The 27,750-nt window shown below is 40.1% G+C and overlaps 1 protein-coding gene across 1 annotated transcript in view; it reads left to right on the plus strand.

Moving 5' to 3' along the window:
• lrrcc1 (leucine rich repeat and coiled-coil centrosomal protein 1) overlaps positions 1-27,750 on the plus strand; it is a 122,356-nt gene that overhangs the window by 70,111 nt on the left and 24,495 nt on the right. Inside the window, exons 11-14 of the mRNA XM_048596141.1 lie at positions 2,732-2,871; positions 17,470-17,671; positions 21,634-21,819; positions 25,800-25,974. Coding sequence (XP_048452098.1) covers positions 2,732-2,871; positions 17,470-17,671; positions 21,634-21,819; positions 25,800-25,974 — 703 coding nt within the window. The remainder of the gene's footprint in view (positions 1-2,731; positions 2,872-17,469; positions 17,672-21,633; positions 21,820-25,799; positions 25,975-27,750) is intronic.

Here is a 27,750-nt window from a genome sequence, read left to right on the forward strand (position 1 = left end):
TTATTCAGTACCTCAACCCTATTCTGTCATTCGTGAGATCATGGCTGATCTGTGACCTAACTCCATTCACCTGTCTTTGGCCCATATCCCTTAATACCTTTGCTTCACAAAAAATTATCTGTCTCAGATTTAAATCTAATAACAGATCTAGTATCAACTGCTATTTGTGGAAGAGAGCTCCAAGCCTTTACTACCTTTTGTGTGAAGAAGTGCTTCCTAACATCTCTTCTGAATAATCTGGTCCTAGTTTTTATGCTGTATCCCCTAATTCTAGAATCTCCAACCAATGGAAATGGTTTATCTTTATTGACCCTGTCCTTTCCTGTTAATATCTGGAAAACCTCGGTCAGATCACTGCTTAACCTTCTAAATTCTGAAGAAAATGGGCCTAATGTGCATAATCTGTCCTCATAACTTAACCCCTGCAGTCCAGGTATCACTCTTGTAAACCTGCTTATACACCCTGAAGGCCAAAATATCCTTCCCAAGATTTGGTGTCCAGATCTGCTCTCAGTAATCCAGGTGGGACCTAAACAGGTTTTGTGTTGCAGCATAATTTCTGTGTCGTTATACTCTCGACTTCTAGATATAAAGACCACCATTCCATGAACCGCCTTGATTATTTTCTGGTCTTCAGGACCCACAATTCTGGACTGGAAGAAAATTCTCCTTGTTCCCAAGGGACTTCCTAAAAAGAAGAATTGCATTTTTGCACAGTTTCCCAGGATATTATAAATCATTTATCGTCTTTGAAGTATGTGACATCAAAGCTTAATTGGTCCAGAACTAATTCAATTTGCACTGTAGCTTTGGGAACATTGGATTATTTTAATGCTGTCTCATTTCTCAGTACAATATGTACAGGCAGTATTATTTATAAACATTTGCCAATTGAAATAAAAGACTTGTTTATTCTCAAATGGCAAGCTAAAAAAAAATGGAATATTTAATTGTAATACTTGTTTTATTCCTCTAGTGTTCTGAATTAGGAAGTTACTTTTTATTTGAAGAAATGACTAAATCCAGATGACATTCAGCTCCCTAATTTTAGAGAAAACCATAATGCAGATGTTCAGCTAAAGAAATAGAGTTTAAAATGTGAACAATTGCGGTGCTTAAAGCATTAGCAATGCTAAATTGCAATGGTCCAAATCACCAATCGGGATCAAAAATTCTATTTCTGTACCTGATCAGATGAAACAAGATCCACTTAACCCTCAGAAAAACTGGAAGGAGGTATTTGGATGGCGGATCCTTCACATCTGACTCTGTGCAAGAATTATTGCAGGGAGCAGCTCAGAGCTTTTGCAGGATTCGTGCTCCTTTACATGGCACCAGCTACCATGACCAAGTAATTGTTAAGGAAATGGAATGGTGAGGTGGCTGGCTGGTGGTTTGACAGCTAAATGGGATGGAAGGAACGCTGCTGAGTTGGGTGCTAACTGGCTAGGGTGGCATGAAGCAGTTAGCCCTGGGTTAGGGTGGCAGTTGGATAGGGTTGCCAAAGTTGCTGCTCAATAAGGTGGCATGACAAAGGTCAGATGGTGCGGTAGGGTGATAGGATGACGAGAGGTAGGGTAGCTGGACTCCATCTCTAACTCAGAGTTAAAACCTTTTCTGAGGGTTCCAGACAAATTGGGTTTTTTAATTCATTCGTGAGATGTGGGCACCGCTGGCTGACCAGCATTTATTGCTGTCCCTAGTTGCCCGTGAGAAGGCTGTGGTGAGCTGCTGCCTTGAATCACTCAGCCCACCTGCTGTGGGCTGACCCACAATGCCATCAGTGGGGAATTCCAGGATTCTGACCCAGCAACAATGAAGGAACAGTGATACATTTCCAAGTCAAGATGGTGAGTGACTTGAATGAGAACTTGCAGATGAGATATTTCAATGAATCTGCTACCCTGTGGGATCGACAGGGATTTTCTGCTGTTGTCCTTGCTGATGCCTACGTCGATGCCAGGTGGTTACATTTCTTTGCATCTTCATAACGATTTATACAACTGTGTGGCTTGCTAGGCTGTTGAGAATCTGTGGGTCTGGAGTCACATGTAGGCCAGATGAGGATGGTAGATTTCCTTTCCTGAAGTATATTAGTGAACCAGATGGGTTTTTCTGATAATCGACAATGGTTTCATGGTCATCAGTAGATTCTTAATTCCAGATTTATTTTTATTGAATTCAAGTTCCACTTTGTGGCGGGAGTCAAACCCAAGTCTCCAAAACATTAGAGCTAGTAGGAACTGCAGATGCTGGAGAATCCGAGGCCCAAAACATCAGCTTTCCTGCTGCTCTGATGCTGCTTGGCACGCTGTGTTCATCCAGCTCTACACGTTGTTATCTCCAGAACATTAACTGAGTTTCTGGATTAACAGTCTAGTGATAATACCACTAGGCCATGCATCTCTACACTAAAGCCTTCTGATACATATCTTGGATCCTTCTGACTGTCTGAAGATCCAAAGGAATGCACTTAGTTTAAAAGATTTTAAAGCACAGGATTGATTATTGATGTTGGTCCTAAATCAAGACCGAGTCTGTCCTTGATGGATCATTGTTTTCCAGCACTTCTCAGCAATTCCTGAAGTACCTCCAAAAGATATGCAAGACATTTTTTTTTTCCAGAGGTTTAAGGTATTTCTGTTTTGTGCCAGAATGGAAGCGGTAATGAAAATACTAGCAAACCTTTAGGGATATTCCATTCATTATGACTTTGGTTTATTGTTCACAGATGAAACGAATTCAAGAAGCAGAGCTAAAAGCCTCTGCAGCTCAAAGAGAAGGAGAGTTACTGCAGATTTCCCTCAAACAGCAGAAAGAAAAGGTTCAAGAGCTCCAGGAGCTTCTCGCCTCCAGAGAACAAGTGCACAGGTTTAGAAAATAATGATTACAAGATTTGATACTTAAGTAGAACTTCTGTTCTTTGTTTCAGAATTGGCTATACCTGTGATGCTTTATGTAGATCAGTAATTCTGAGGAGTAACACGAATTCTAAGCCAAGTTCAAAAACTTACACATTAATAATGTTTTTAAAAATCTTGCTTTCAGTTCAATAGTTTGTTATTATGCAGTGTTCTAACTGACAGTTTCAATTATTTAATTTTAATTTCAATCTTTTAACTCATTATTTGTTTGTAGGATACAAGCAATATAGGTAAATAGCTGCACTGTATCTTCATATACCCTTGGGGTCTTCAGTGTCTATCACTGAGGGTTGCTCAGTAGTGCCACACCCAGTCGAATCCTGATTGCAAGGCTAAGCCTCTAGTAGATGATGAAGGAAAAAACAAAAGAGAAAAACCTACTTCGCCTCATCCCCATCAATCTATCTGTTTTAGATGCGTATGTCCATAATTGCATTGCTAGGGATTATCACCATATAATGATTGCAGAGACGAAGTTCTGTCGTCGGGTTGAGTCTATCCTTCATTGTGTAGTGGGACAGTACATTAAAACAAATATATTCAGAACAGATCTAACTACTGAATACTGAGCATCCATGAAGACTCTGTAGGCAATCAACAGCTGCATAACTGGATTCATCCACAATTTCATGGCCTAGCATTTCCTTCATTGTACCATCATCATTAAGTTGGTGGACTACCCATGGTTCAATGAAGAGGTGGAGCAAGACATGTAAAAACCGGAACTACGCATACCTGAAAATGAGCTGTCAACCTTGCAAATCTACTAAAAGCATGCAATAGTCAGAATTACAAACACAGGAAATAGGAGCAGAAGTAGGCCATTTGGTGCATTGAGCCTGCTCTGTCATTCAATTAAATCATGGATTATATATCTCAACACCATTTTCCTGCACTATGCCAATGTTTCTTCATATTTTTAATATCTAAAAATTTACCGATATTGATGTTGAATGTACTTTATGACTGAACCTCCATATCCCACAATCAGATCCAAGACTTGCCCTGTCTAGTTGTGAAGGATGGGCAGAAAATTAAACAACTAACTGGAAGAGGATGCTCCACTAATATCCTATTCCCAACAGTGGGGGAGCTCAGCATATCAGTACAGAGACGAGAATGAGCCATTTGTAGCCATCTTCGGTCAGAAGAGTAGAGTGGATGATCTGTCTTGACCTTCTCCTAAATGCCCCTTATCATAGATACTAGTTTTCAGGTATTCACTTCATATACAAAGAATTGGCTGAAACCATTTGAAACTCCAAAGACTCTGGGTTTTCACAATATTGCAGCAATAGTACTGAAAGCTTGTGCTCATTGCTAAGCACACCCATAGCCAAGCTGTCCAAGTACAGATTATTACAAAAGGTGAGGGGGGGGAGGTGAAATAAACTCACCCCTTTGCAAACCCTTCTTGGTTGTTTGCAAAAAATATGTTTTATTTATTTTTTGCACACGGCTTAGAAGAAAATGATAGGGCCAATTACCAAAGAAAGGAATTTTATTATCTACTACCAATGAGAAAAGATAACAAAACTGATATCAATGCACACCAAGTCAGGTAATAAGTTTTAGAAAAATACTGTGGATTACAGACAGGGAGAAATGATACTAAGCAGTTTAAAAGTTCTTCTGCATTTTTATGCTTTGGATTGTAAACCTAAGATTATGATTTACTAACTGTATCCACAGCAATAGAAGAATCTTCAGGTATCTTTGAGTTCTTACTAAATGGTTGCTTTTCCAAATTACTACTTCACTGAACACCTTTTTCCAGAATGATGAGAAAAACAGGCAGAATTCCAGCTGTTGATGTCACAGATTAATTTTCTTCTCTCTGTGCTATTTCTCAAGAGCAGCTATTTCAATATAGTACAGTGTGTATTGGAGTCTGACTGTTCTCCGATGTGAGCCTTTCATTTTCCTGTGTGTAACATTCACACACACGTGAACTAATCAGGTGATGCAAATTCTTGGCACTAACTCATTTGCCCACTTTCAATGTTTTTGAAGTGGTAATTTTAGTGCAGACAGTTTTTAGTTTATTTCATATGGGTCGATTTATGCTTTATCTGTGGTCAAGTGACTATTACCATTGTAGGGGTGATCTGTATCTGGTTATGCAAGGTGACTTGTACCTGACCACACGAAGCAGCTCATGCCTGCTTACAAGATGGCAGACAGAAGCTAAGCAAAACTAAGCAGTCTGCTCACACAGTGAAATACTTTGAACAGAACTGCTAGAAGGTCAGTAAAAGAACGCTGTATGTTTCTGTCTGAGCCAGTTCTGATAAAACGATGCCTTCGGACAGGTAAATGACCAATTCCAGCCTTACTAATGAAAGGATGATTGTCCCAATAAATGAGTAACATCAGGTGCTAGATTAAATCCTTAAGAAGCTGTAAGGATAACAGCTGAAGTTGTTTCATAGTAAATAGTTGCCTCTTTGAAAGCTACCTGCAATATTAAATAGTTTCTAGCTAAAAATGTTCTAATCATAGAAGTCGGTTTCAATAGACAAACCAGAATATAATACAAGCCTTGAAAAACATTTAAGCCTAGATGTGAAGGTTAACTAGCCTTAGGAGACACCTTCTGATATGCCCTGAACAAGCTGGATTACTCACAACTCATAAATTACAAAATGCTGACTGCAGAAGTAGTCGTATAACGTCACACTTATGATTAACTTAACCACAGAAGTTAACCTAATAGCAATTAGTTAAAGCTAATTAATTAATTATTTTAGTTTTTATTTTTACACTATGTAATTGGGACAGTGAAAAAATAAAAGGGGTAACTGAATGTGATAAAGGACAGCACCAAAATACAATGAGTAATAGTATTCGAGCTATCCTTACAGATAAACAAGCCTGAGAAAGACCCGAATGCGAATGAATAGTGCGTAGAAAGATCCCAAGGCCTAGAGATCGCAATGTCTAGCTAATACCTTAAGATCATGGAACCTGGGGCTGTCTGTAGGAGTGCCCTTCATTGTTTAGGTGACCCACTGGATTGGGTGTTTTGGATTAAGGGGAAGGACAGTGAATACATTGCATTTGATTATTGTAACACAAAATGTATAAAAATGCTGTATTTCTTTGTAATGGAGAGGGTGTGTCATTGATCTATCTTTGAAGCCAGAATTAGGGAAGATCCTTTTGGCCCACTCCCTGCATAAACCGGTTTCTGCTTGAATAAACATCTTCCACTTGCCTGAATCCTGCCTGCCTCTGGAGTCTTTGTCCCTGGTCGGGAAAAACACTCCTACACCATTTTGGGTCTATTTTTCTTTCTCTTTATGAAGAGAGTTTGTGTTACCAATACCAAGATAGCCACCTGTGTTTGTGCAGATTGGATGGTCACATCACACAGTTGCAACAAAGCCTTTAGCCACCCTGGCTGTCCTGCTGGCTGCTGACCCTCCCCTCACTACAAGCCATTGCTGTCCCCCTTGCTGCAGGCAATTGCCCCTCCTCCATTTTGCTGGCTGTTGCCCACTTTATCACATTGCTCAGGGAGTGGAGCAAAGAGTAAGGCAACAAGTGAGGATGCTTTCTGAGCGTGCCCCTAGGTCAACACTTTTTTTTTCTATTCATTTCAGGGGCACCCTTGCGTGGATTTTTTTTTCTGCATAGTGCTGAAAGCTTAATAAAATAATTGACAAGTCAATTCTACCATATTCAAATGCTCAATGATTTCTGTGAGGCAACTCAGAAGTTTGACTACAAAGCTGTGTTCTTGTTCAATTGCAGTGCCACCTGGTGATGATATTGGTAATAAATGCAGTCTTTAATGAGCTCGTTAGTTAATAAACAGTCCTGGGTACAACAATGAGGTGGCGGAATTTTAAATTAAATATTCCATATTTACCGCTATCCTAATAAGATTCAACATTGCCTTCACCCAACAGTGTGCAAAATTGTGCAGCTATGTCCTATCTGCATAACGTAGGGAAAATCCAACCTGACTAATTGCCATCCCATCAGTCTGCTGTCAATTATCCGAAAAGTGCAAGGTATCATCAACAGTGCTATCACTTGCACAGCAATAACCTGCTCACTGATGCTCAGTTAGAATTCTGCCAGGCCACTCATCAATGCAGCGTGTTACTGAGTTGTGTGAAGAACCCCTAGCATAACTGGACTTGAGGGGCATGGGGGGGATCTACACTAGTTAGAATCGTACTTAATACAAAGGAAGATGGTTGATGAAATAGAGTCATGAAATAGATGAAAATAGACCCCTCGGTCCAACTCATCCATGCTGAACAAGTTTCCCAATCTAAACTAGTCCCATTTGCCTGTTTGGCCCATATCTCTCTCAACCTTGAAACTCAACAGATCTGGTAACATCTATCGATGTTGATTCTTCATAGTTCTTATCAATCTGTCGACAAGTATGTTATGAAGTTCATCACAAGAAGTACAAAAGAATGATTGCATACCATAAAGGCTGAGACTCAATTGGTTCCTGTCGGAACATGAGCTTGTGACTTCTGGCCTACTAGGTTCTACGCCTCTTGTACAATTCCATTCTGTCTTCCATTTTTGTGCACCTAAGCATTAAGATCTTGCTAGCCACTATCGTTGTGAAGATCTTTTCTAATCAACCTGCTCAGAGATATTATCACACACCTTTGAAGCAGGTGAAACTTGAACCTGGGCCTCTTGGTCCAGGGGAAGGAACACTGCTACTGTGCCACAAGGGGCTCCACAGAGCACCTTTATAACCCCCTTGCATGATTAGTAACATTTTGAATTCTAATTGACTCACCATCACATAAAACAGCACATGATCAACTTTGGATTGACTAGGTAATTCATGCCAAAATTATAATTTGTTTCTTAAGTACCATCACCTGACTGGCTCTTTAACGTGTAAATTCCTTTGAAAGTGCAATACCAATTTTTGCAGTTTTTTCTTTGTCCACCAGAGAGATGGGAGGGTTTCATGGTTTGCAAGAATTTTCATTATACCAAAAGTAAAATACCGAGGGTGCTCAAAATCTGAGATAAAATCACAGTGCTGGATGAGTTCAATAGATGAGGAGAGGCGAGGCAGTAGTGAAGGGGTATTATCACTATACCAGCAATCCAGAACCTCAGGCTAATGTTCTAAGGACATGGGTTCAAGTTCCACCATAGCAGATGGTGACATTTGATTTCGGTTTAAAAAAAAATCTGGAATAAAATGCGAATCTAATGGTGTACCCCCTTCAATGGTGACAACAACTCATCTGGTTTACCCATCATCATCTTTAGGGAAGAAAATATGTCATCTTTACATGGTCCGGTCTTCATGAGACTCCAGACATAATACCTTCTTATGCAATTACCACCAGGTGATTGGCTGGGTAGGGTGAGTACTGAACTCACTATCTCCCCACCCACTCTTGAGCTGATCCCCCATAATTAAAATGGCAATTAAATACGATAAAATAAGACAAGTGACTGTGTAATAATGGATGTGTCTGTTTATGTTTTCAGTAAAGTGTCATTATAATACTGCCAATGGCTTTGTTGAGAGAATTATCTTCTGCTTTAATTTCATACTCTAATACGTTCTGTTTTATTAATTCCACTTCTATCAGAATAATACTGGAACATTTTTATGTTGCATCATGTATGATATTCTAAAACTTCATACAGCTTCTCTCAACAATTGCTGCAGTTTCTCATTTGGCAAGACGTGCCTTAAGTAGGACAGTGAATATTTATGGGCAAGTGTTTGATTGGATTTAGCTGTTTGCTTTACTTGACCATAAAGAATAATAGCTCTAATAGTAAGTAGCAGTAGCTTCTTAACTAATTTCATTACTCTGATCATCATTTATCAACTGTACTGTAAATACAAAGTAGGTGTTATTAACGACCTTCATCTTGAATGAAAATGATTTACGGAATAACCACTAAAGCATCTTGTCCTTTAATGAAGTGTATCAAAACAAAATGTCATAAATTTTTGTTCACTCATTAATTTTTCAGTTACGTTTTCATTTATTTATGTCAATCTCTTGTTTCCTGTTGTGAGAGTATCAGGGATCTTTTGTGATTTAGCTTGCGGTTATTTCCTGACCTTTCCCTCTCTTATAGTGAACAGTGATGTAGAGGTGCCGGTGTAGGACTGGGCTGGACAAGGTCAGAAATCACATGACACCAGTTTATCATCCAACAGATTTATTTGACAGCACAAGCTTTCGGAGCCTTAGTCCTTCTTCAGGTATTAATGAGAGAGGTAGTATCAAATACAGAATTATCAGCAAAAGATCAAAGGTTCACACCATTAATGAGGATGTACTAAACAAAGCTAAGATGCCGTTAAATCTTTAATCAGTTAGAAGGTTTTAATTGAATAATATGTATATGTACATCCCCAAATTTCTTTCAAGTCACTGCCCTAAGAGGACTAAAGGTTTTATCAGTGTAAAGAAGAGGTGACATTTTAGGTCAGACAATGTATGTTAGGTGTGAGACCTTGTTTAGAACCTTCGTGTTTTAGTTTGGAATCAGATTAGTTATATTATATATATAGGAATTTATAAAATGCAATATCGACTGACTATCTATAAATTGTGTTTGTTTGTTTTTTGAACAAAATAAAATGTACCTGCAAATACAAATTCAGCCCATAGGTGGGGGTGTGTGTGTGTGTGTGACAGAGAGAGAGTGTGAATGAGTGTACGTGAGAGAGTGTGAATGAGGTGGGGTCACCTGTAGTGCAACATGAACCCAAGATCCCGGTTGAGGCCATCCTCATGGGTACCGAACTTGGCTATCACCCTCTGCTTGGCGACTCTGCGTTGTTGTGTATCCTGAAGTCCATCTTGGAGAATGTTTACCTGAAGATCCGAGGCTGAATGTCCTTGACCGCTGAAGTATTCCCCCACTAGGAGGGAACATCCCTGCCTGGCGACTGTATGTGGTGTCTATTCATCCGTTGTCGTAGTGTCTGCATGGTTTCACCAATATACCATGTCTCGGGGCATACTTGCCTGCAGCATATGAGATAGATAACATTGGCCAAGTCACGTGAGTATCTGCCATGCATGTGGTGGGTGGTGTTTCCATGTGTGATGGTAGCGTCTATGATGAAGATCTGACATGTCTTGCAGAGGTTGCCATGACAGGGTTGCATAGTGTTGTGACCTATGTTGTCCTGAAGGCTGGGTAGTTTGCTGTGGACAGTGGTCTGTTTAAGGTCTTGCAGTTGCTTGAAGGCGAGAAGTGGAGGTGTGAGGAAGATCTTGGCGAGGTGCTCATCGTCATTGATAATGTGTCGAAGGCTGCGAAGAACATGGCGTAGTTTCTCCACTCCAGGGATGTACTGGACGACAAAGGGAACCCCATCGGATGTATCCTGTGTCTGTCTTCTGAGGAGGTAATTACGGTTTTTGCTGTGGCACGTTGAAACTGGCAATCGATGAGTTGAGCATCGTATCCTGTTCATAGGAAAGCGTCTTTCAACACCTTCAGGTGTCCGTCTCGTTCCCCCTCATCCGAACAGATTCTGTATATGCGTAGGACTTGTCCGTAGGGTATGGCTGTTGTACTATGTTTCGGGTGGAAGCTAGAGAAGTGCAGCATCGTGAAGTTATCCGTGGGCTTGCATTCGAGTGATGTACTGAGGTGTCCATCCCTGATGGAGATGTGTGTGTCCAAGAATGAGACTGATTCTAAAGAATAGTCCATGGTAAGTCTGATGATGGGATGAAACTTGTTGATATCGCTACGTAGTTGTTTTCAGTGATTCCTCGCCATGAGTCCAAAGAAAGAAAATGTTGTCAATGTACCTGGTATGTGGCGTTGGTCGGAGGTCCTGTGCAGCAAAGAAGTCTTGTTTGAACCTGTGCATGAAAATGTTGGCATATTGGGGAGAAAAATTGGTCCCCATGGCTGTTCCGTGTGTCTGGCTGAAGAACTGGTTGTCGAAGATGAAGTGGATGAGTTGTAGGATGGCATCTGAAAATTGACAGTTGTTGATATTGAGTACTGAGGCTGTTGTGGTGACTCTGTTGTTGTGGGGGATGTTTGTGTAGAGTGCCAAATGTCCATTGTGACGAGGAATGTTCCTGGTTTGACTAGTCCGTAGGTGCTGAGCTTCTGTAAGAAATCTGTAGTGTCGTGACAGAAGCTGTACAATGTGTTTTAAGATGCCCTCAATATAGCCAGAGAGGTTGTCACACAGGGTCCCATTGCCTGAGACGATGGGATGTCCAGGTGTGTTGGCTTTGTGTATCTTTGAAAGGCAGTAGAAGTCCCCTACTTGGGAAGTGCGTAGGGTACTCTGAAAGACTGGATCAAAAGTCTTGACCAGCCTGTTCGGTTGACAGGTGTGTTCTTTGGTCGGATTGGCAGGTTAGTCGTCTGTAGTGTTCCTGGTTGTTCAGCTGTCAGTACACTTCTTCCTTGCAGTAGTCCATTCTATTCTGTATGATAGCTTCTCGTTTGTCTGCTGGTTTGATAACAATGTTGCGACTGGTCCTGAGAGCACAGATGGCTTTGCATTGTGCCTGGATGACGTTTTGCACTACCTTGAGTGCAGCTGATAAATCTGGCGTTCACACGTTCTCTGATGGCTTGAGCATACCTGTCAAGCCCCACGCAATGGCCCTCCGGAGGGGTCCAATTCAACGACTCCTTTGTCCGCTCCCTATTGGATCGTTTTGTTGACTGATCGAGTTCGTTAGTTGTCTTATTGGGCTCGCTGCTGACATCTTGGAAGAATTCCTGGAGTCTCATTTGTCTCAAGAATTCTGCTGTCTGTTGCGAAACCAAAGAGATCCATTTCGGTGGTGGTGCAGAAATTGAGTCCTCGGCTGAGAACTTCGATCTCATCTGGTTGAAGGGTGTGGTCAGATAAGTTGATTGATTTTCCGATGGTGGTACCGGGCAGACTAGGCAATTGCTGATAGTGATGCCAAGTTTCTCCAGCTTAGTGTTCTTGGTGTGCATATAGGTGGTGTAGTTCCATTGCCTCGTCTGTTTGGCAGTGTCTCGTAACAGTGGTGCTTCTTTTGATCCTCACTCTGATCTTGGCAGTTTTACTGCTTGTTGTAACATGCACACCAAGGGTTTTGCTCCTGAGGTGGGCAACCCACGTCAGAGGTGCAAAAATGGAGTCCGGCTTTCAGCCCTGTGTAGGCTTTTATTACCACTTGGCCTGGTCCATCAGGTTTACTCAGGATATCAACAATCTAAGGCAGTTCTAACAAAGGAATTCATCCAATGTTCTTTACTAAAGCAAAGTACACTATGAATACTGCAGAAATCTTATCCGTATAATGCTTACAATCACAAGTGAAGCTTTTTACATGGACTTGTCCAGTGATCAGACCAGAGCAGGTGATCAGCCTGTTCCATCTCAACTTCCAGCCATTGATCAAAATAACCTCTTCCCTAAGCTAGCTAATTTTGCGGTGAGGCAAGGATTTTTATACTCTTTCCACATAAAGAAGCTGTACGTCCAAACTCTTGATACTGTCCAGTCTCCAACAAATGCTCATTGACCGCTAGTAAATATCACAAACATGTCATGTTTTTTACATTCATGTGATCAATTAACGCATTAGGACCTACGTGTGTCTCCATGGAAGGAGGCTTATCTGTTGCTTTTAATGAACTTTGTCATAAAACTTTAGTTTGTATCTGTTTTTCGACACTTTTATGTCATCTAATTAACCTTATGATATTTACACAGCACAATTCTATGACAATCACACATTCAGTTGATAATGTCTATATTATCACATTTAATTCATTGTGTCCATTTTAAACCAAACATAATCTTTTCCAGAGTTACTGTGACAGTTCACTCCATTATTGCTGAGTTATAATGCTTAATGTAAACAAACATGCATATTCCTTCTGCAAAACACAAACACCTTTAAATCTGGTGACCTTTCCGATCATTAGGTCATTACACAACTTCAAACAGTTCCTTCTCATTCAGTTTAACTTTTTATTTAACTTCATTTTGGCTGACCCAGCAAATTCTAGGTTAATATGTACACTGTAAACAGATTGGAAGTGGCTCTGGACTGCTGACTCTCAACCTTGTGCCCTTCATGCTAATTTTGTGCCCTATACCTGTCCCCAGGACCTCTCATATCCTCCATTCTGACACATGACTTGCCATCTCACGCCCACACAACTTCCATCTACCAAGATGCTTGCCACATACCTACCACCTTTTTGCTTTTATATCTTCCATACCAACTCACATAGTGTGCACCATGGGCAGATTACAGAAGCCATGTTAAGTTAGGGTTGGGGAAATAAAATAAGGTTCTACATATCTATTATAGCCTTCACTATATTTATTTTAAAAAAACCTCCCATTTTCAAAAGTCCGTTAAGAATTTTGAACTGGTTTTGACTGGGATTTTGTTTTGGGCAGGAGGCTGTGTGCTCGGAAGCTACTGACTGGGAGGCTGCATTTTACTCTGTAGTTTTTATATTCACTTAGAGAATTGTTGAATGTCTGAGAAAGAATCCCAGTTTATAAGTGTACGGGATGGGCCAAAGGACTAAAAGGTAATGATGATGTTTGACAGATGCATGAGAAAATAGATTGTACAGGATGGGAAAATAGTCTGGGAAAGTTTAGGATGCTACCTGACACCTGTATGACCTTGAATGAGTCCTGTGAACATTCCTTTATGGGCCATAAAGGGCACCTGCAGCTTGCTTTTGCTGTAGCTGTATTTTCTATACTGGCCAGCAGTTTTATCTATTGTATTTGCTGTTTTTCTGTGCTGGTTGCTTCTTACACTGTATATAAGAGAGAGAGAGAGAGAGAGAGTGAGTTTTGTTCCAAATCGCTGGATTTCACCTCGGCTCGAAATCGTGAACTGTGCCAGGAACGAACTTAAGCCTCCAGACCAACCATCGATCGGAGGATCTCCAAAGGGCAGAGGAGCCCTTTTCCCTTTTCTTTTCCATATATTATTACCACTATAATCATTTATTATTACTTAATGAACATTCATATTTAAGCAAATTGTTATTAAACAAGCCTTCTGTTAGTTATATTTACCCAAATCTGAAAAAGAACTGCTTGGATACATGCTGTGATCCCAGACAATAAGAAATATGTGAATATTCCTCAGAGCCTGCTGGAAACGTATTTACGTTGACCTGTGACTTTAGAATTCAAACAAGATACAATCCCATGTGCTTGTAGTAGAACGCTTTGCTCAAGGATTCTATAAAACTCGGTACTCTTTGTTGAAACCGTACTCAACTGGCCAATTACAAGATTTTATTTGTCTTTTTTTCTTTTTAATTTATCCTGTAACTGAATTTGTCTGTGTACCTGTCCGCATGAGAGTGGGGATTACAATCAAAGATCAGGTTTAAATCGTAGACCTTAATTAGATTACCTTGTTGTTTAGCTTTGCTCTGCTAAAGTTACAGTTTCAATAATAAACTGAGTTTCTATTTAAGTAATAATTTAGAGTCTGGTATTTGTTATACGTAAAGACTGGTTAGGAACAACTGGGCAATTTTGAAGGCTGTGTGACAATTGTAATTCCACTATGTTGCAAATTTAGTGATGATTTAGTTTGGCTTGCTATCATAAGAAGTTTATAAATATGCCAGTACCTTAGCGGTAGACAGCCTTCTACTCCTGATAGAAATGTATTCTGATGAAGGATGAATGCCTGAAGTGTCCATCAGTCAGCTCTCACCACAGCAAAAGCAAACTACTCCACAATTTGGAATCTGAGACAATAAAATCGAATGCTCAGCAGGTCAGCTATTATCTGTGGAGAGTGAAATGGCACAATGGCCTCTTCATGAAGCGGGGAAAAATTAACTAGTGAAAGATTTTCACCTGCCTGTATTCCAGCTTAACAGAGAGTAGGAAAGGACAAAAGAGAAGGTCTGCAGTATGGCGGAAGGTGTTAAATGACAAAAAGAATGATTAGTACAAAGTAAAAGGATGTGCTTATGGGACGAATGTCGAAGCAAAAATTGGATCTGGAGTAAATGACGGCACCAGAATTATCACTAACAGCAGCCTTCTGAAAAATGGGGGCAATATTACTATTTGACATTGTTGAACTCAATATTGTAAAGTGCTCACCGTACTTGAAAAATGAACTGCTGCTCCTCCAGCTTATGATCAACCTCATTGGGTGATATAGAGAGGCTGAGAAGAGAATAAAACTGGCAGGTGACTGGAGATCCAAGGTTATGTTTGTGAATTGAATTGAGCTCTTCTACAAAATGGTCACAAAGTCTGCCTTTGACCTCCTCGAGTGTACCGGACACTGCATTGTAAACAGTGAATACATTACAATAAATTGATTGAAGTACAAGTAAATCATAGTTTCGCTGAGACAAAATGTCTGGGGCCTTGGAGAGTAGGAAGGGAGAGGTAAAAATACAAGTATTTCAACTCCTGTACTGCAAGGGAAAGAAAGGGAATGTTGGGTGAGATTGAGGTGTGGACCAGGGTATCGTAGAGGGGACAGTCCGTATACAGTACTGGAAGGAAAAGGGAAAATTGGTGGTGAAAATGGTGGAAGATGATCTTTTACAGACGAAAACTGATGGGGTCGAAGATAAGAACATGAAAAGCTGTATTGTGACTATGGAGAGGAAAAATGGGATAAGAGCAGAAGTTTGGAAAATGGAACTGCTGAGCTTAAGGGACCTGTGTAACATTATTGCGGCGAGCGGGGGGCAGCGGATTCCGAGGTTTAGAACAAAGGAGGCTTATCAGAAGCACTGGCAAGGAATGTGGCATCGTGAGAAAAATGTAATAGAGATGGAATATAGTAGTTACCAGAAGTGAAAAGGGAGGAAGTACAGTTAAAGTAACTCTGAGAGTAGGGCTAGCCTTCCTGCAGAAATATAGACTGATGTCATGGAAGGAAATGGAAGAGAGAGAGGTGAAGGGGGAAATTATGAGCAAAGTTGATTATATTTTCCAGATTTGAGAGAGCAAGAATAGGCACTAAGCCAGTCAACAACATGTGAGTTAACCAAGGTAAGGGAGCCATGATGTGGAGGTGCCGGTGTTGGATTGGGGTGAACAAAGTGAGAAGTCACATTACTCCAGGTTATAGTCCACCAGGTGTATTTGAAATCTCAAGCTTTTGGAACACAGCCCCTTCGTCAATTACAGTGAGAGAGCGGGGCACACAGACACAGAATTTATGGACAGAGTGATCAAAAGATCGTACAACTGGTGTGAGTGGACTGTCGGGTAATAAGCCTGTGCAGGTGACCAAGAGTGTTAGATGGTGAATAAAATGTTTGTAAAGTCAATGCCAGTGCTGTGCTGTCATGTCAATCAGGCAGAGTAAAGCTGCTCCTTTAGAGATGGTCCCTTGTCCTCTCCAGCAAAAATATGATTAATATAAAAGTACAAAATTCTTGTATAATAAACCCTTAGCTCTTCTCTGGAAGAAAATAACTTTAGGCATGTTCTAAAATTTTTAAAGAAAGTGTACTCTTCCTTGTAGCTGTCATGGTTCTGGAATAGGAGTTGTAAAACAAATCATATGCTTGATAATTCACCATTTACTGAATTTACATCTTGCCTTTTTGCTCTGGATATATTGAATTTTGTGGTTGGTCTTAGCTTTTTTTCTGCAAAAGTACAATGTTTGGGTTGCTGGCCTTATTAGGAACTAGATTACTCTAAAAGATTATTTCTTTTAAAGAGCAAATTAGTTCCAGTAACTGAAGATGTAACCATGGTACCTCGGAAGTTAACAATAGTAAAGCAAAGAAATTAATCAAGAAGATAATCATCAGGAATAAATTAGCATGTTTTCTGTTTTCAAGCAGTTCCAGTTTAAAACAAGCTGGCTCCAGGAAACATTTCTTTCAAGCAGAATTCAGTTGAACTTCTGTAAGTTAAGAGAGTTTAAATCTCTTGATAACTAAAGGATTCTACTGTCAATGAGTTAGACTTCTGGCATTGCCAGGATTTGAAAAGAAAGATGTTTCCTGAATGCAAGGCTGCAGTCTTTAAAAACATTACTAACAGGAAAGTTCTGATCCAAGGTGGCTGTGCTTAAAAACATTTAGTAGTGTATTAGTTGGATTCAAAGTCCACAACTCTTGGACAGTTGCAGGGGATTTGAAGGGAAGATGTTACTGCAAGTAACATTATAAAACACAATAAATCTCAATATATATAAATCTATACAGATCTTTGAAATGGAATTTAGACAGGTGGTTAATCCTGATGATTTTCTGGGGTATACGTCAAATGGGTGTAGAAAGAAACTTGAGTAAAAATTTAGTGTGTTCATTTTACTGTTTAAAATATTTGAGAAAAAGTGATGTTAATTTTATTGTTTAATTAGTTTTTGTGTAATAGAATTCTTTAATTTTAAAATGCAAACCACTAAAATACCTGGGTTTTTGGATTTCCAATGTAATTTCAAAATAAATCCAAACAAAATGTTTCTGGTTTCTACCAATCATAACAATAGTTTAGCTTCATTTCAGTTCAAGTAGATTTGAAATATGTCATTATTGGCAACGTAAAATGGTTAAAGCAGAAGTATCTATCCAATAGGAAAGAAGTGGAATCTAGAGTTACTTTGAGTGGACCAGAATTTCAAGCTGCTTTGTCCAGAGAGGTGGCAAAAGAAGAGGAGAAATATGCTCAGCGATTGAAAGGGTATCAAGAAAAAATTGACCTACTAAATCAGCAGTATGTGTCTTTGGAGGATGAATTTCGCATGGCTCTGACCATCGAAGCAAACCGATTTAAAGAGGTAATTAATGATCAAAATGTTTTCATGCAAAGTCTCTACAGTCTATTAGAATCAGTTTAATTTGATTTAATATTTGTGGTGACTATGATCACTGAAGGTCAAACATACTCATATCTGTTTCAGATAATTAAGTACATTATTTTGTTATGTTGTTATGTATTTTGGTTAAATCTTTGGCTGTGACCTGATTCTGTAAAGTTGTACTTCTGATTTATTTCACCAGACATTATTTCAACTCTATTTAAAATTTAATGAAGAGCTGACAACAAGTCAAGTAGCTGCACACAGCACTGACTTAATATTCATTAAACTATTAGAAAAGCAGACAAACTTAGGAGTACATAGATGAATCTTTAAAGTCATGATGACAAGTTGAACAATAAAATGCATGCAAAAAATTTTACTGGCAGGTACATGCAATGCAGAACTGAAGAATTATTGCTAAACTTATTATAAATCATTACTTAGACTGTAGTTTAAAATAAAAATGCCAGTTTTGGGTATCCTAATGCATAAAGAGATCATAGCCATTGAAGGAAAACTGAAGAAATTTAGTAAGGTGATACCTGAATAAATTCGTGGAATATGGGGAAGGTGATGGTATAGCGGTGATGTCACTGGACTAGTAATCCACAATCCCAGATTAATGTTTTGAGGACGTGGATTCAAATCCCAACATGGCAAATGGTGAAATTTGATTTCAATAATAAGCTAGGCCAATGAAGTAATTGTCATTCTCAAACTAGTATATTCACTTCCCTCCACCAAACCAATCTGTCTACTCGGATAAACATCCCACCAGACTCCGCATTCAAAGGATCATTCTCCACCATTTCAGACAACCCAGCAGAATGCCACCACCAAACACGTTTCCCCTCACTCCCCATCTGCATTTTGCAAGGATTGTTCCCTGCAGGACAACCAAGTCTATTCATCGGCCACTAACATAACCCTCCCTGCCCCCCTTCCCACGACACCTTCCTATGTAACCGCAGAAGGTGAAATACCTGCCCTTCACCACCTCCCTGCTCACCATTCAAGGGCCTAAACAGTCTTTCCAGATGAAGCAGCATTTCACCTGTACCACCACCAATCTTGTTTATTGTATTCACCGCACCCAATGTGGCCTACTTTACATTAGAGAATCCAAACACAGACTGGGTGACCGCTTTGTAGAACACCTTCGATCTGTGCACAAACATAACCCCGACTTTCCATAGCCAGTCATTTTTAACACAGTGTCCTGCTTGCATGCCCACTTGTCTGTCCTCGGCATGCTGCAGTACTCCAGTGGATCACAGTGGAGGAACAACATCTCATTTTCAGACTAGGCACTTCACAGCCTTCTGGACTTAATATCAGCACCTTCAAATTCTGAACCAACTCCCATTCCTTCCCTTTCTTTTAGCTTTACTTGTTACATTCTCTGTCACCATGTTCTCTCTTCTCTCCCTCCACCCAGTGGGACTGTCTGTCCTTTCCGGTTCGGCAGATAGACACATCATTGTTCTGCCATTCTCACATTCCAATCACTTAATCAGAACTGTCAACATCCTTTCTCCCCCAGCACTCTACACTCCACACCCTCGCAACTACAGCATAAATGCTGCCCTCTCCACACTTCACTTCAGCTCTAATGAAGGGTCATCTAGACTCGAAACATTAGCTTGCTGTCTCTCCATGGATGCTGCCTGACCTGCTGTGAAATTCAGCATTTGTTGTTTTAAGTACAGATTCCAGCATCTGCAGTAATTTGCTTCTCGATGAAAATGGTCATGGGTTTGGAAGGTGCTGTCTCAGGATCTTTGGCAAATTTCGGCAGTGTATCTTATAGATAGTACACACTGCTGCAGTTGAACGTTGGTGAAGAGGAAGAGGATTTTTATGGATATTGGTACCAGTCAAGTGAGCTGCCGTGGCCCAGGTGGTGTCAGTCGTCTTGGGTGTTGTTGGAGCTGCACTCCTCCAAGCAAGTGGGGAGTATTCCATCACACTCCTGACTTGTGCCTTGTAAATGGCGGACAGGCTTTGGGGAGTTGCGAGCTGAGCTACGTACTTCAATGTTACTAGCCTCGGACCTGTTCTTCTAGCTGCCACATTTGGATAGTGAGTCTAGTTCAGTTTCTGGTAAATGGTAACCTCCATGATGATAGTGGGGAGCTCAGTGATGGTAATGCCTTTCACTGTCAAGGGCTGTGGTTAGATTTTCTTTTATTGGAGATAGTCATTGCCTAGCATTTGTTGGTGTGTATGTTACTTGCCACTTCAGTCCAAGCCTTGGTATTGTTCAGGTTTTGTTGCATTTGGACATGGACTGCTTCAGTACTTGAAGAGTTGTGAATGGTGCTGAGCATTGTGCAATCATTAGCGAACATCCCTACTTCTGAACTTCTGATAGAGGGAAGGTCGTTGATGAAGCAGCTGAAAATGGTTAGGCTTAGGACACTACCCTGAAGAACTCCTGCAGAGATGTCCCTATTCCCTCCCTAAATGAGGTGTTAATGAGAAAGTTATTGCTGAGCATCTGCTGCATGATAGTACCGTTGATGACACCTTTCATCACTTTATTGTTGATCAATAATAGACTGATGGGACAGAAATTGGTCTGGTAGGATTTGTCCTGTTTTTCATATGCAGGACATACCTGGGCAATTTTCCACATAGTCTGGTAGATACCAGTGTTGGAGCTGTTCTGGAGCATTACTATTGCCAGAATGTTGTCAGGGCCCATAGCCTTTGCAGCATCCAGTGCTCCAACCGATTGTTGATATCATATGCAGTGAATCAAATTGGCTGAAGTCTGGCATTTGCGATGCTGGACACCATAGTAGGAAGCTGTGATGGATCATCCACTCAACACTTCTGGCTGAAGATTGTTTGGAATGTTCAGCCTTGTCTCTAGCACTGATGTGCTGAGCTCCTCCATCATTGCTAATTGGGATTTTTGGAGCCTCCTTCTCTAGTGAGTTACTTTTTGTTCACCACCATTCATGACTGGATGCGGCACGACTGCAGGGCTTAAATCTGATCTGTTGGTTGTGGATCACTTAGCTCTGTATATCACTTGCTGCTTATGTTTTTTGTCATTCAAGTAGTTCTGATTTATAGCTTCATGTTGACATTGCATTCTTAGGATTGCCTGGCGCTGCTCCTACTGTGCCCTCCTGCACTCTTCATTGTTATGTTAATGCTAGAGGGAGAGATGTGCTAGGCCATGAGGTTGCAGATTGTGTTGATGTTGCTTGACTAGTTTGTGAGACAGCTCTCCCAATTTTAGCACGAGCCAAAATTTTGGGAGTTTGCAAAGGGATTTTTTTGCCATTGTTGTTTCCAGTGTCTGCGTCGATGCCAGGTAACCCATCCGGTTTTGTTTCTATTTTGAGACTTTCTGGTAATTGAGACAGCTGACTGGTTTACTGTGCCATTTCAGAGAGTAACCTTGAGTCTGGAGGCACATGTAGGCCAAACAAAGCAACCATGGCTTTCTTTCCATTAAGGATATTAGAGAACCAGATGGGCTTTTCCAAAAATAAACAGTGTTTTCCTAGTTATCGCTAGACTCTTAATTCCAGGTATTTATTGAATTCAAATTTCACCATCTGATCAAATTCCACAGATCCTCGAAGGATTAATAGTCTAGCTCAATTAATAGCTAGGTTAACAGTCCTAATACCAGTCATCATACACCTCAGCCATTGTCACTCCTGGTTATCTGGTTAATATTATGTTTATTTGTGGAAATTTGCATATGCAAATTGGTTGCTATTTTTCTAACACTACAATGATGAATCTTCAAAAGAACTTAATTACCTGTCAAACACTTTAGAATATCTTTTGGTTGTAAATGACACTTTATAAAGGTGTGTTGCTTTTATAGAGTAGTGATGGGTGTAAGTACAATTAATATTACCTTTTTTTAATGTTTAATCTGTAATCATGTATTTTTGTAAAAACTCACACAGGTAAAAAGTGGGTTTGATCATGTGACAGCAGACCTAGCAAACACGAAGCAGGTCCTTGCTCAGACACAGCAGAAGGAAAAACAGTCAGGAACTTTGGTTCAGGAACTAACCACCATGGTGAAAGAGCAGAAAGCTAAGATAGCAGAACTGGCAAAATCCAAGCAGGAAACTATTTCAGAGCTGAAGGTAACAATAATTAATAGTTGTTATTCTTTACATTATATCATATACCTGTAATATTGTTTGCCTGATAAATGTTCTATCCACTTTTGAATAAAGTGGATAGACATTTGCGGGATATTTTCAAGCCCAAATGCCAGTATGCCACTTTTACATCTGCATATTCTAACCTACTTGAAGCAGGTGCTGATTATTATTGCAATAGTAATTGCTGAAGCTGTGGTCAACAATGGAGCTGAAACTACTGTAAAGAAACTTATGCTCCTGAAATCTCACTTTTCCTTCATCCCACAATTTTTCTCATGAATTGCAAATAGTGTAACAATACACTTCTTGCTTCCCACACCACTCCCCACTTATCACAAGTTGCTCTTTTGCCTTTTTCCTTGTATATTGGCAACCTGCCTCAAGATGGAGGTTTCCCACATCTGTCTCCCTTACTGACAATGTTATCTCTATGGTGTGATTATAAACCACTCCCAAAAGCAACTTCTTGTCTTCACTACTTCTTGTGTTTCTCCGTACTAATTCTACATCTTGATCTCCTGAACCAAGGTCATCTCTCTCCATTGTATCAATGTAACATTTAATAACAGAGCTGCACCCTCCTGTTTTAGCTTCCGGTCTTCGTTAAATGTCTTGTACTGTCACATATTCAGAAGGACGTTTTATCATCTTGCAGCCGGGTAGCTATCAGATGGGATATGTTTATTTCCATTTGCTGTGTCAGTTCCTCTGTTTTTGTTATGAATGCGACGTGTATCCAGATACAGAGCGTACGGTTCTGTTTTCTTTTTTCTTATCTCTAGCCTTATCTACCAGTGTTCTGGTAATCTTAGGTTTGCGTGTTCTGCTCCTGCCTCTTATAATCTAATCATCATTTTCCTTATTCCTACCTTGCTGTCTTAGTTTGATATTTCTGTTAAATTTAGCACATTTTCCCAAACTTGAACTTGAACTGATACTGTCATGGGCAGATATATCCGTGGCAGGCAGATTTGTGAGGATGAAGTCACATTATGTTTTCACTCTTACTGGACCCTTCACGACCTGCAGCAGATCCAGTCCAGCAGCTATGTCCTTTAGGACCAAAGCCACTCGACCAGAGGTGCTACCTTTTGAGCCACTCGTTGATGAACAATAAAGTCCATCACCCAGAGTATATTCCGTGCCCTTGCCACTCTTGCTGCACAGTCCTTGTGGAGATGAAGTCCCATCTCAGCTTTCAGTCTCAGCATTAATATGACACTGAGACCACCAACTTCACCCTCTCCTGTCTCGGTGTTTACCCCCACCTTCCCCAGCCCCATTTCCCCCTGAACTTTTGCAAACACAGGCAACAGGATGATCTTAGCCCATGACCTCGAGCAACCTGGCCTGCCAACAATGACCCTTAACTGCCCAAATGCCTGATTGGTAGATTCGTTTCTCGTCAGTGGCTCCCACACCTACTCTCCAGATGGTTGAGAAAAGCGAACAAGATGCAGCAAATTGAGTTCAACATTGATATTGGCATTGCTGAGCATCTTGCCCAGTTCTACCACTCATCTTTCCATAGCCCATGTTGCTCAGAGCCTGATAAGATTCTGCCCAAAATGTTAACTCTGTTTGTCCCTCCGTGCATACTGAGCTTTTGCGCTGCTTTCAGTTTTTATTTTTGTTTTTCCACAGTGTCTTATTTTTATCAAGGTGCAAGTAATTTATTTTCTGAAAGAAAGAATGGTTGTCCTTATGTGAAGGATGACAGCTTGCAAAATATGACAGTCAGGACTGCAATTTTAAATGCTATAACATTTTGCTTATCTTAAGCAGAATTCGGTGTATAACATTACCTTGAAGAGAATTTAATGTATAACATTGCATCTGTTGTTCATATCAGATCAGAACTAAACTGTTCCCTTGAGATGGCTAATGAAGAATCATGGGTTAAGATTTAGCTTGGTTCATAATTATTAATCAATTGATGAACTGTAAAGCAATTTAGCCAACAACCTTGCAGTACAAGCTACAAACCTACACAAGGTCGCATCACTGCTACTGCTCATAATTTATCTTCTAACTCCTATATGCACACTGAACACCTGGTTATAGACATTAAATACAGAATCTTTAAATGGTAACTAGATCTTTAATTAGCATTCACAAAGTCTCATTATCATGTTTCATTTTTCCAGTAATTATGCCACTATTTATATGAATTACACAACATATATAGTAGTAATGCTGAATAAAAGCTGCAAATCACCATAAAGATCTACTGATGATCATCCCTCAAATTAATTATATCATTATGGGTTTTGAAAAGTGCTCAGTTACGTTAAATTACCCTGGAAAGGGAAGTTATCTAGAAAATTTGAAAAGTAAGTGAAGTTAGCCATTTTATGTCACTACTATACAATAGCAACGCAGGTGGTTTTCACTACCAACAGAAAGCTGCTGTCAAACCAGAAAGATATTCTGCCTATCAGATAAATAAGGAATATGGTCTATGAATTTCATTGCCGGTATGATGCCAAGTATCTCTGAATAGAGCAGGCTCAAAGGGCTAAATGATCCTATTTTCTATGTTAAGTGCATACTAAAAAGACCGGCAGACCATATTAAACAGCATACCCCTTCAACTGTTCACAACAAGCAAGGTACCGAATCATCCCCAACCAGCTGTGCTTGCAAAAATCACACCACAATGTGTCCAAAAATAGATGTTATTCTGCAATTTGAATTTGCTAAATAAAATACAAAGAATTAAACTGGCAATCAATTTATGATTGTGGGGGTACTTGTGTGTACTGGAAGCCACATATATTAATATACAGTACACTGTTTTGATAGCCATCTCTGCTGCAGCAACATCTGCTTCCTTATTGTTCGGAAGAAGTGTCAGTAGACTCAAAGTATTAACTTCTTTTCTCTCCACAGAAGCTGTCAGACAAGCTGGGTTTCTCCAGTATTTTCTGTTTTTGTTTTTTCCCTAATTGCCAGTGCCTGTCTGACTGAATATGTTGTTCCCAGACACCGCCTACCTGACTTAGAGAGCACACAGCTATTAATATGCTCACATTCTGCAGGTGCAGACCTGGCAGTGGCTACCACTAATGGTGATGCTTCTGAGTTGCCAATCCTGAGTTGGGCTGAAACTCTTGAGAGTGTGCCATTGACCTTGTTGGGAAGTCAGCTACCAGTGGTAAATAGAGCCTCATAATTACACTCCTAATCTCTGACAATGAGGTTCTGTTGCTTCCATATTTTGCTTCAGCAATGGCACTTTTGCTGGTTGTATGGAATTCAACCCATAGAACTTGGTTCCGATACTTTTGAATTGGTTAGCATGAATAGTTTGGACTGTTTGATCTGATATTCATAGCAAAATATAACTTCCATTAAGCAAACCAAATCTCCTTAGCACCAAACCTTGCAATCTAATACCTGATATGCCTGAGATGGACAGTTATTACATTTTTTTCTCTTTTTTGTTTTGTAAGTGATTATGTTCTCCAGTTTCCAGGATGAGATATTAGCCAAAAATGGTCAAGATCATCCAAAAATGGTAACAACTTGTACATTTGAGAATGTTGTCTGGAACAGTTAGTGTATGACCTAATGCGGTCCAGGCAGAATTCCATTGTTCACCTCCTGTAATTGTTAATGTTTGATTCAACATTTGAATTCCAGTGTACTTGCTTCAGTGTGATTCAAACACTGATATTGCAGCCTGAGAAAAAAAATGCTTGTATATCATTTAATGATAATTTGGAAAGAAAACACCATTGCTTTAAGGCATTTTGTTTCTTTTTGATCAGCATTTTAGGAGTTCATTGCCAGTTAGTACACAGTTAGCTTACAATGTAAAGAGTGAATTTCTGTGTATTTCCCAGCTCATAATTTAATTAAACGAACTGAATAAAAGTTGTATTAACATCTGCAGGAATTACCTTGCACATGATTATTCTACAAGTTGATTGTTGAAATTTTCATTTACAATATAGAGCCGGTTGAGGGCACTGGAACACATAGCTGAGGAAGAGAAGAAAAAAACAGTTCAGATTGAACTACTTAAGCAGGAGAAGTCTAGACTGATTTCACAGCTAACTGCACAGGAGTCTGTGATTGATGGCATGCGGGCTGAGAAAAGGATATGGGGACAGGAGTTAGCACACCAAGGTAAGACTGTTTTATTTACCTGCATTGGCTGAAAAAACATATTCCAATGCCAACCTTCATACGCTTAATTTGAAATCCAATTCAAAATTCAAGTCCAAATTCAAGTGAGGACTTGGAGTTAATGGCACAAAGTGATTTTCCAGTAATCCAAATAATAAAGGCTTTACATATCGTTGGGGTCATGAGAAATGGGAAAAGTAGGCTTGAAACCGCTAAGAATTATGTTAAATACCGTAAAGCAACAAAATTTAATGAGGATTTTGAAATGATCAAAAAATTATAGAAACCTTAAGAATATTGGGTTCACTCTGGTTGCATTGGGGGCTAATTGGTAATCAGACCAATAGAATGTACAGTATTGGGTACATGATACTTTAGCCTGCTGATTGACGAATATTGTAACCAGAAAGCACCAGGAGCTAATGGCAAATGCATGTAACTTTCACTTGAAGATCAGTTTTATTCAGTTTCTTTTGCTACTATTTCTCCACTCTAATAACCATGGTTTCCTCCTCCCCCATTTTTTTGTTGGAATCCTGCCTGCTTTTAATGAGTGTTTGTGGAATGCTACTTGCTGTATCATTGAATATAATTGTGTCATTATATTCGCTGATTGATTGTGAAGGAGGATTCGGAGAGAAGTGCACTAGATCATAAGCAGTTGCATCAGAGTTTAGAAATTGCTGAGTGTGTAGGTGTGTAGTACAAGTGTCAAAGCAATATAAAATCAAATTTGTACTTAACAGCACTGATGGATCTCCCACTGCTTCTGTTGGACAACCCCCTCGATTAGAAAACAAAAACAGTGTGCTGGAAAAACTCAGCAGGACTGGCAGCGTCTGTAGAGAAAAATATAGGAGTTAACATTTTGAGAACCTCTTCCACCAACCCCCCCCACCCCGCCACCACCCACCCAAAAGTAACTCCTCTTTGTCAGAATTGAAAATAACTGGGAAAGGGTATTATTTATGCTGATGACAGGGTGGTGGGGGGAGTGAATTAAATATGTGGAGATGGAGTCCAGGAGAGAAAAAAGGGAATAGGCAAATAAAAGATAGCTGGTGATAATTGTTAGGTAGGATGCTAACGAGAAATGTGAATAGTTGAAAATGAGTTGGCTGCGCAGGGGAAGAACCCATCCAATGCAGAGACTAGTGGTGTGGGGGACGAGTAACCAACATGGAGAAGGATGATCACATTCTGATATTGTTAAACTCAATGTTGAGTCCCAAACACTGTAAGATGCCTAGGCAGAAGATGAATTGATGTTCCTCCAGCTCGCATTGAGCCTTGCTGGAGCACTACAGCAGGCCTAAGACAGAAATGTTGGCATGGGAACACTGTGGTGTGTTGAAGGAGCAGGCAACTAGAAGCTTAGGGTGCTTTAATTACGGACGGAGTCTAGGTGTTTGGCAGAGTGGTCACTCAGTCTGTTTTGTCTCACCAATGTACAGGAGGTGACTTTGTAAGCTGTAACTCCTGTAGACTAGATTGAATGAAGTGCAGGGAAATCGCTGCTTCACCTAGGTGTGTCTGGGGCCTTGGATAGTTCGGAGGGAGGAATTGAACAGCAGATGTTATACCTTCTGCAATTGCATAGGAAGGTACCATGGAGTGTGGGGAGGTGTTGGGAGTGGGGAGGGGTAGATCAGGCTGCCCTGAAGGGGACAGGCCCTGAGGAACGTTGACAAGGGAGAGGAGGGGAATATATTTGGTTGTGGTATCCTGCTGGAGATGACAGAAATGGCAGCTTTATAATCCTTTGGATATGAAGAC

Source organism: Rhincodon typus, chromosome 4 (genome assembly GCF_021869965.1).
Source record: "Rhincodon typus isolate 14 chromosome 4, sRhiTyp1.1, whole genome shotgun sequence".
In the NCBI taxonomy this organism is placed as follows: domain Eukaryota; kingdom Metazoa; phylum Chordata; class Chondrichthyes; order Orectolobiformes; family Rhincodontidae; genus Rhincodon; species Rhincodon typus.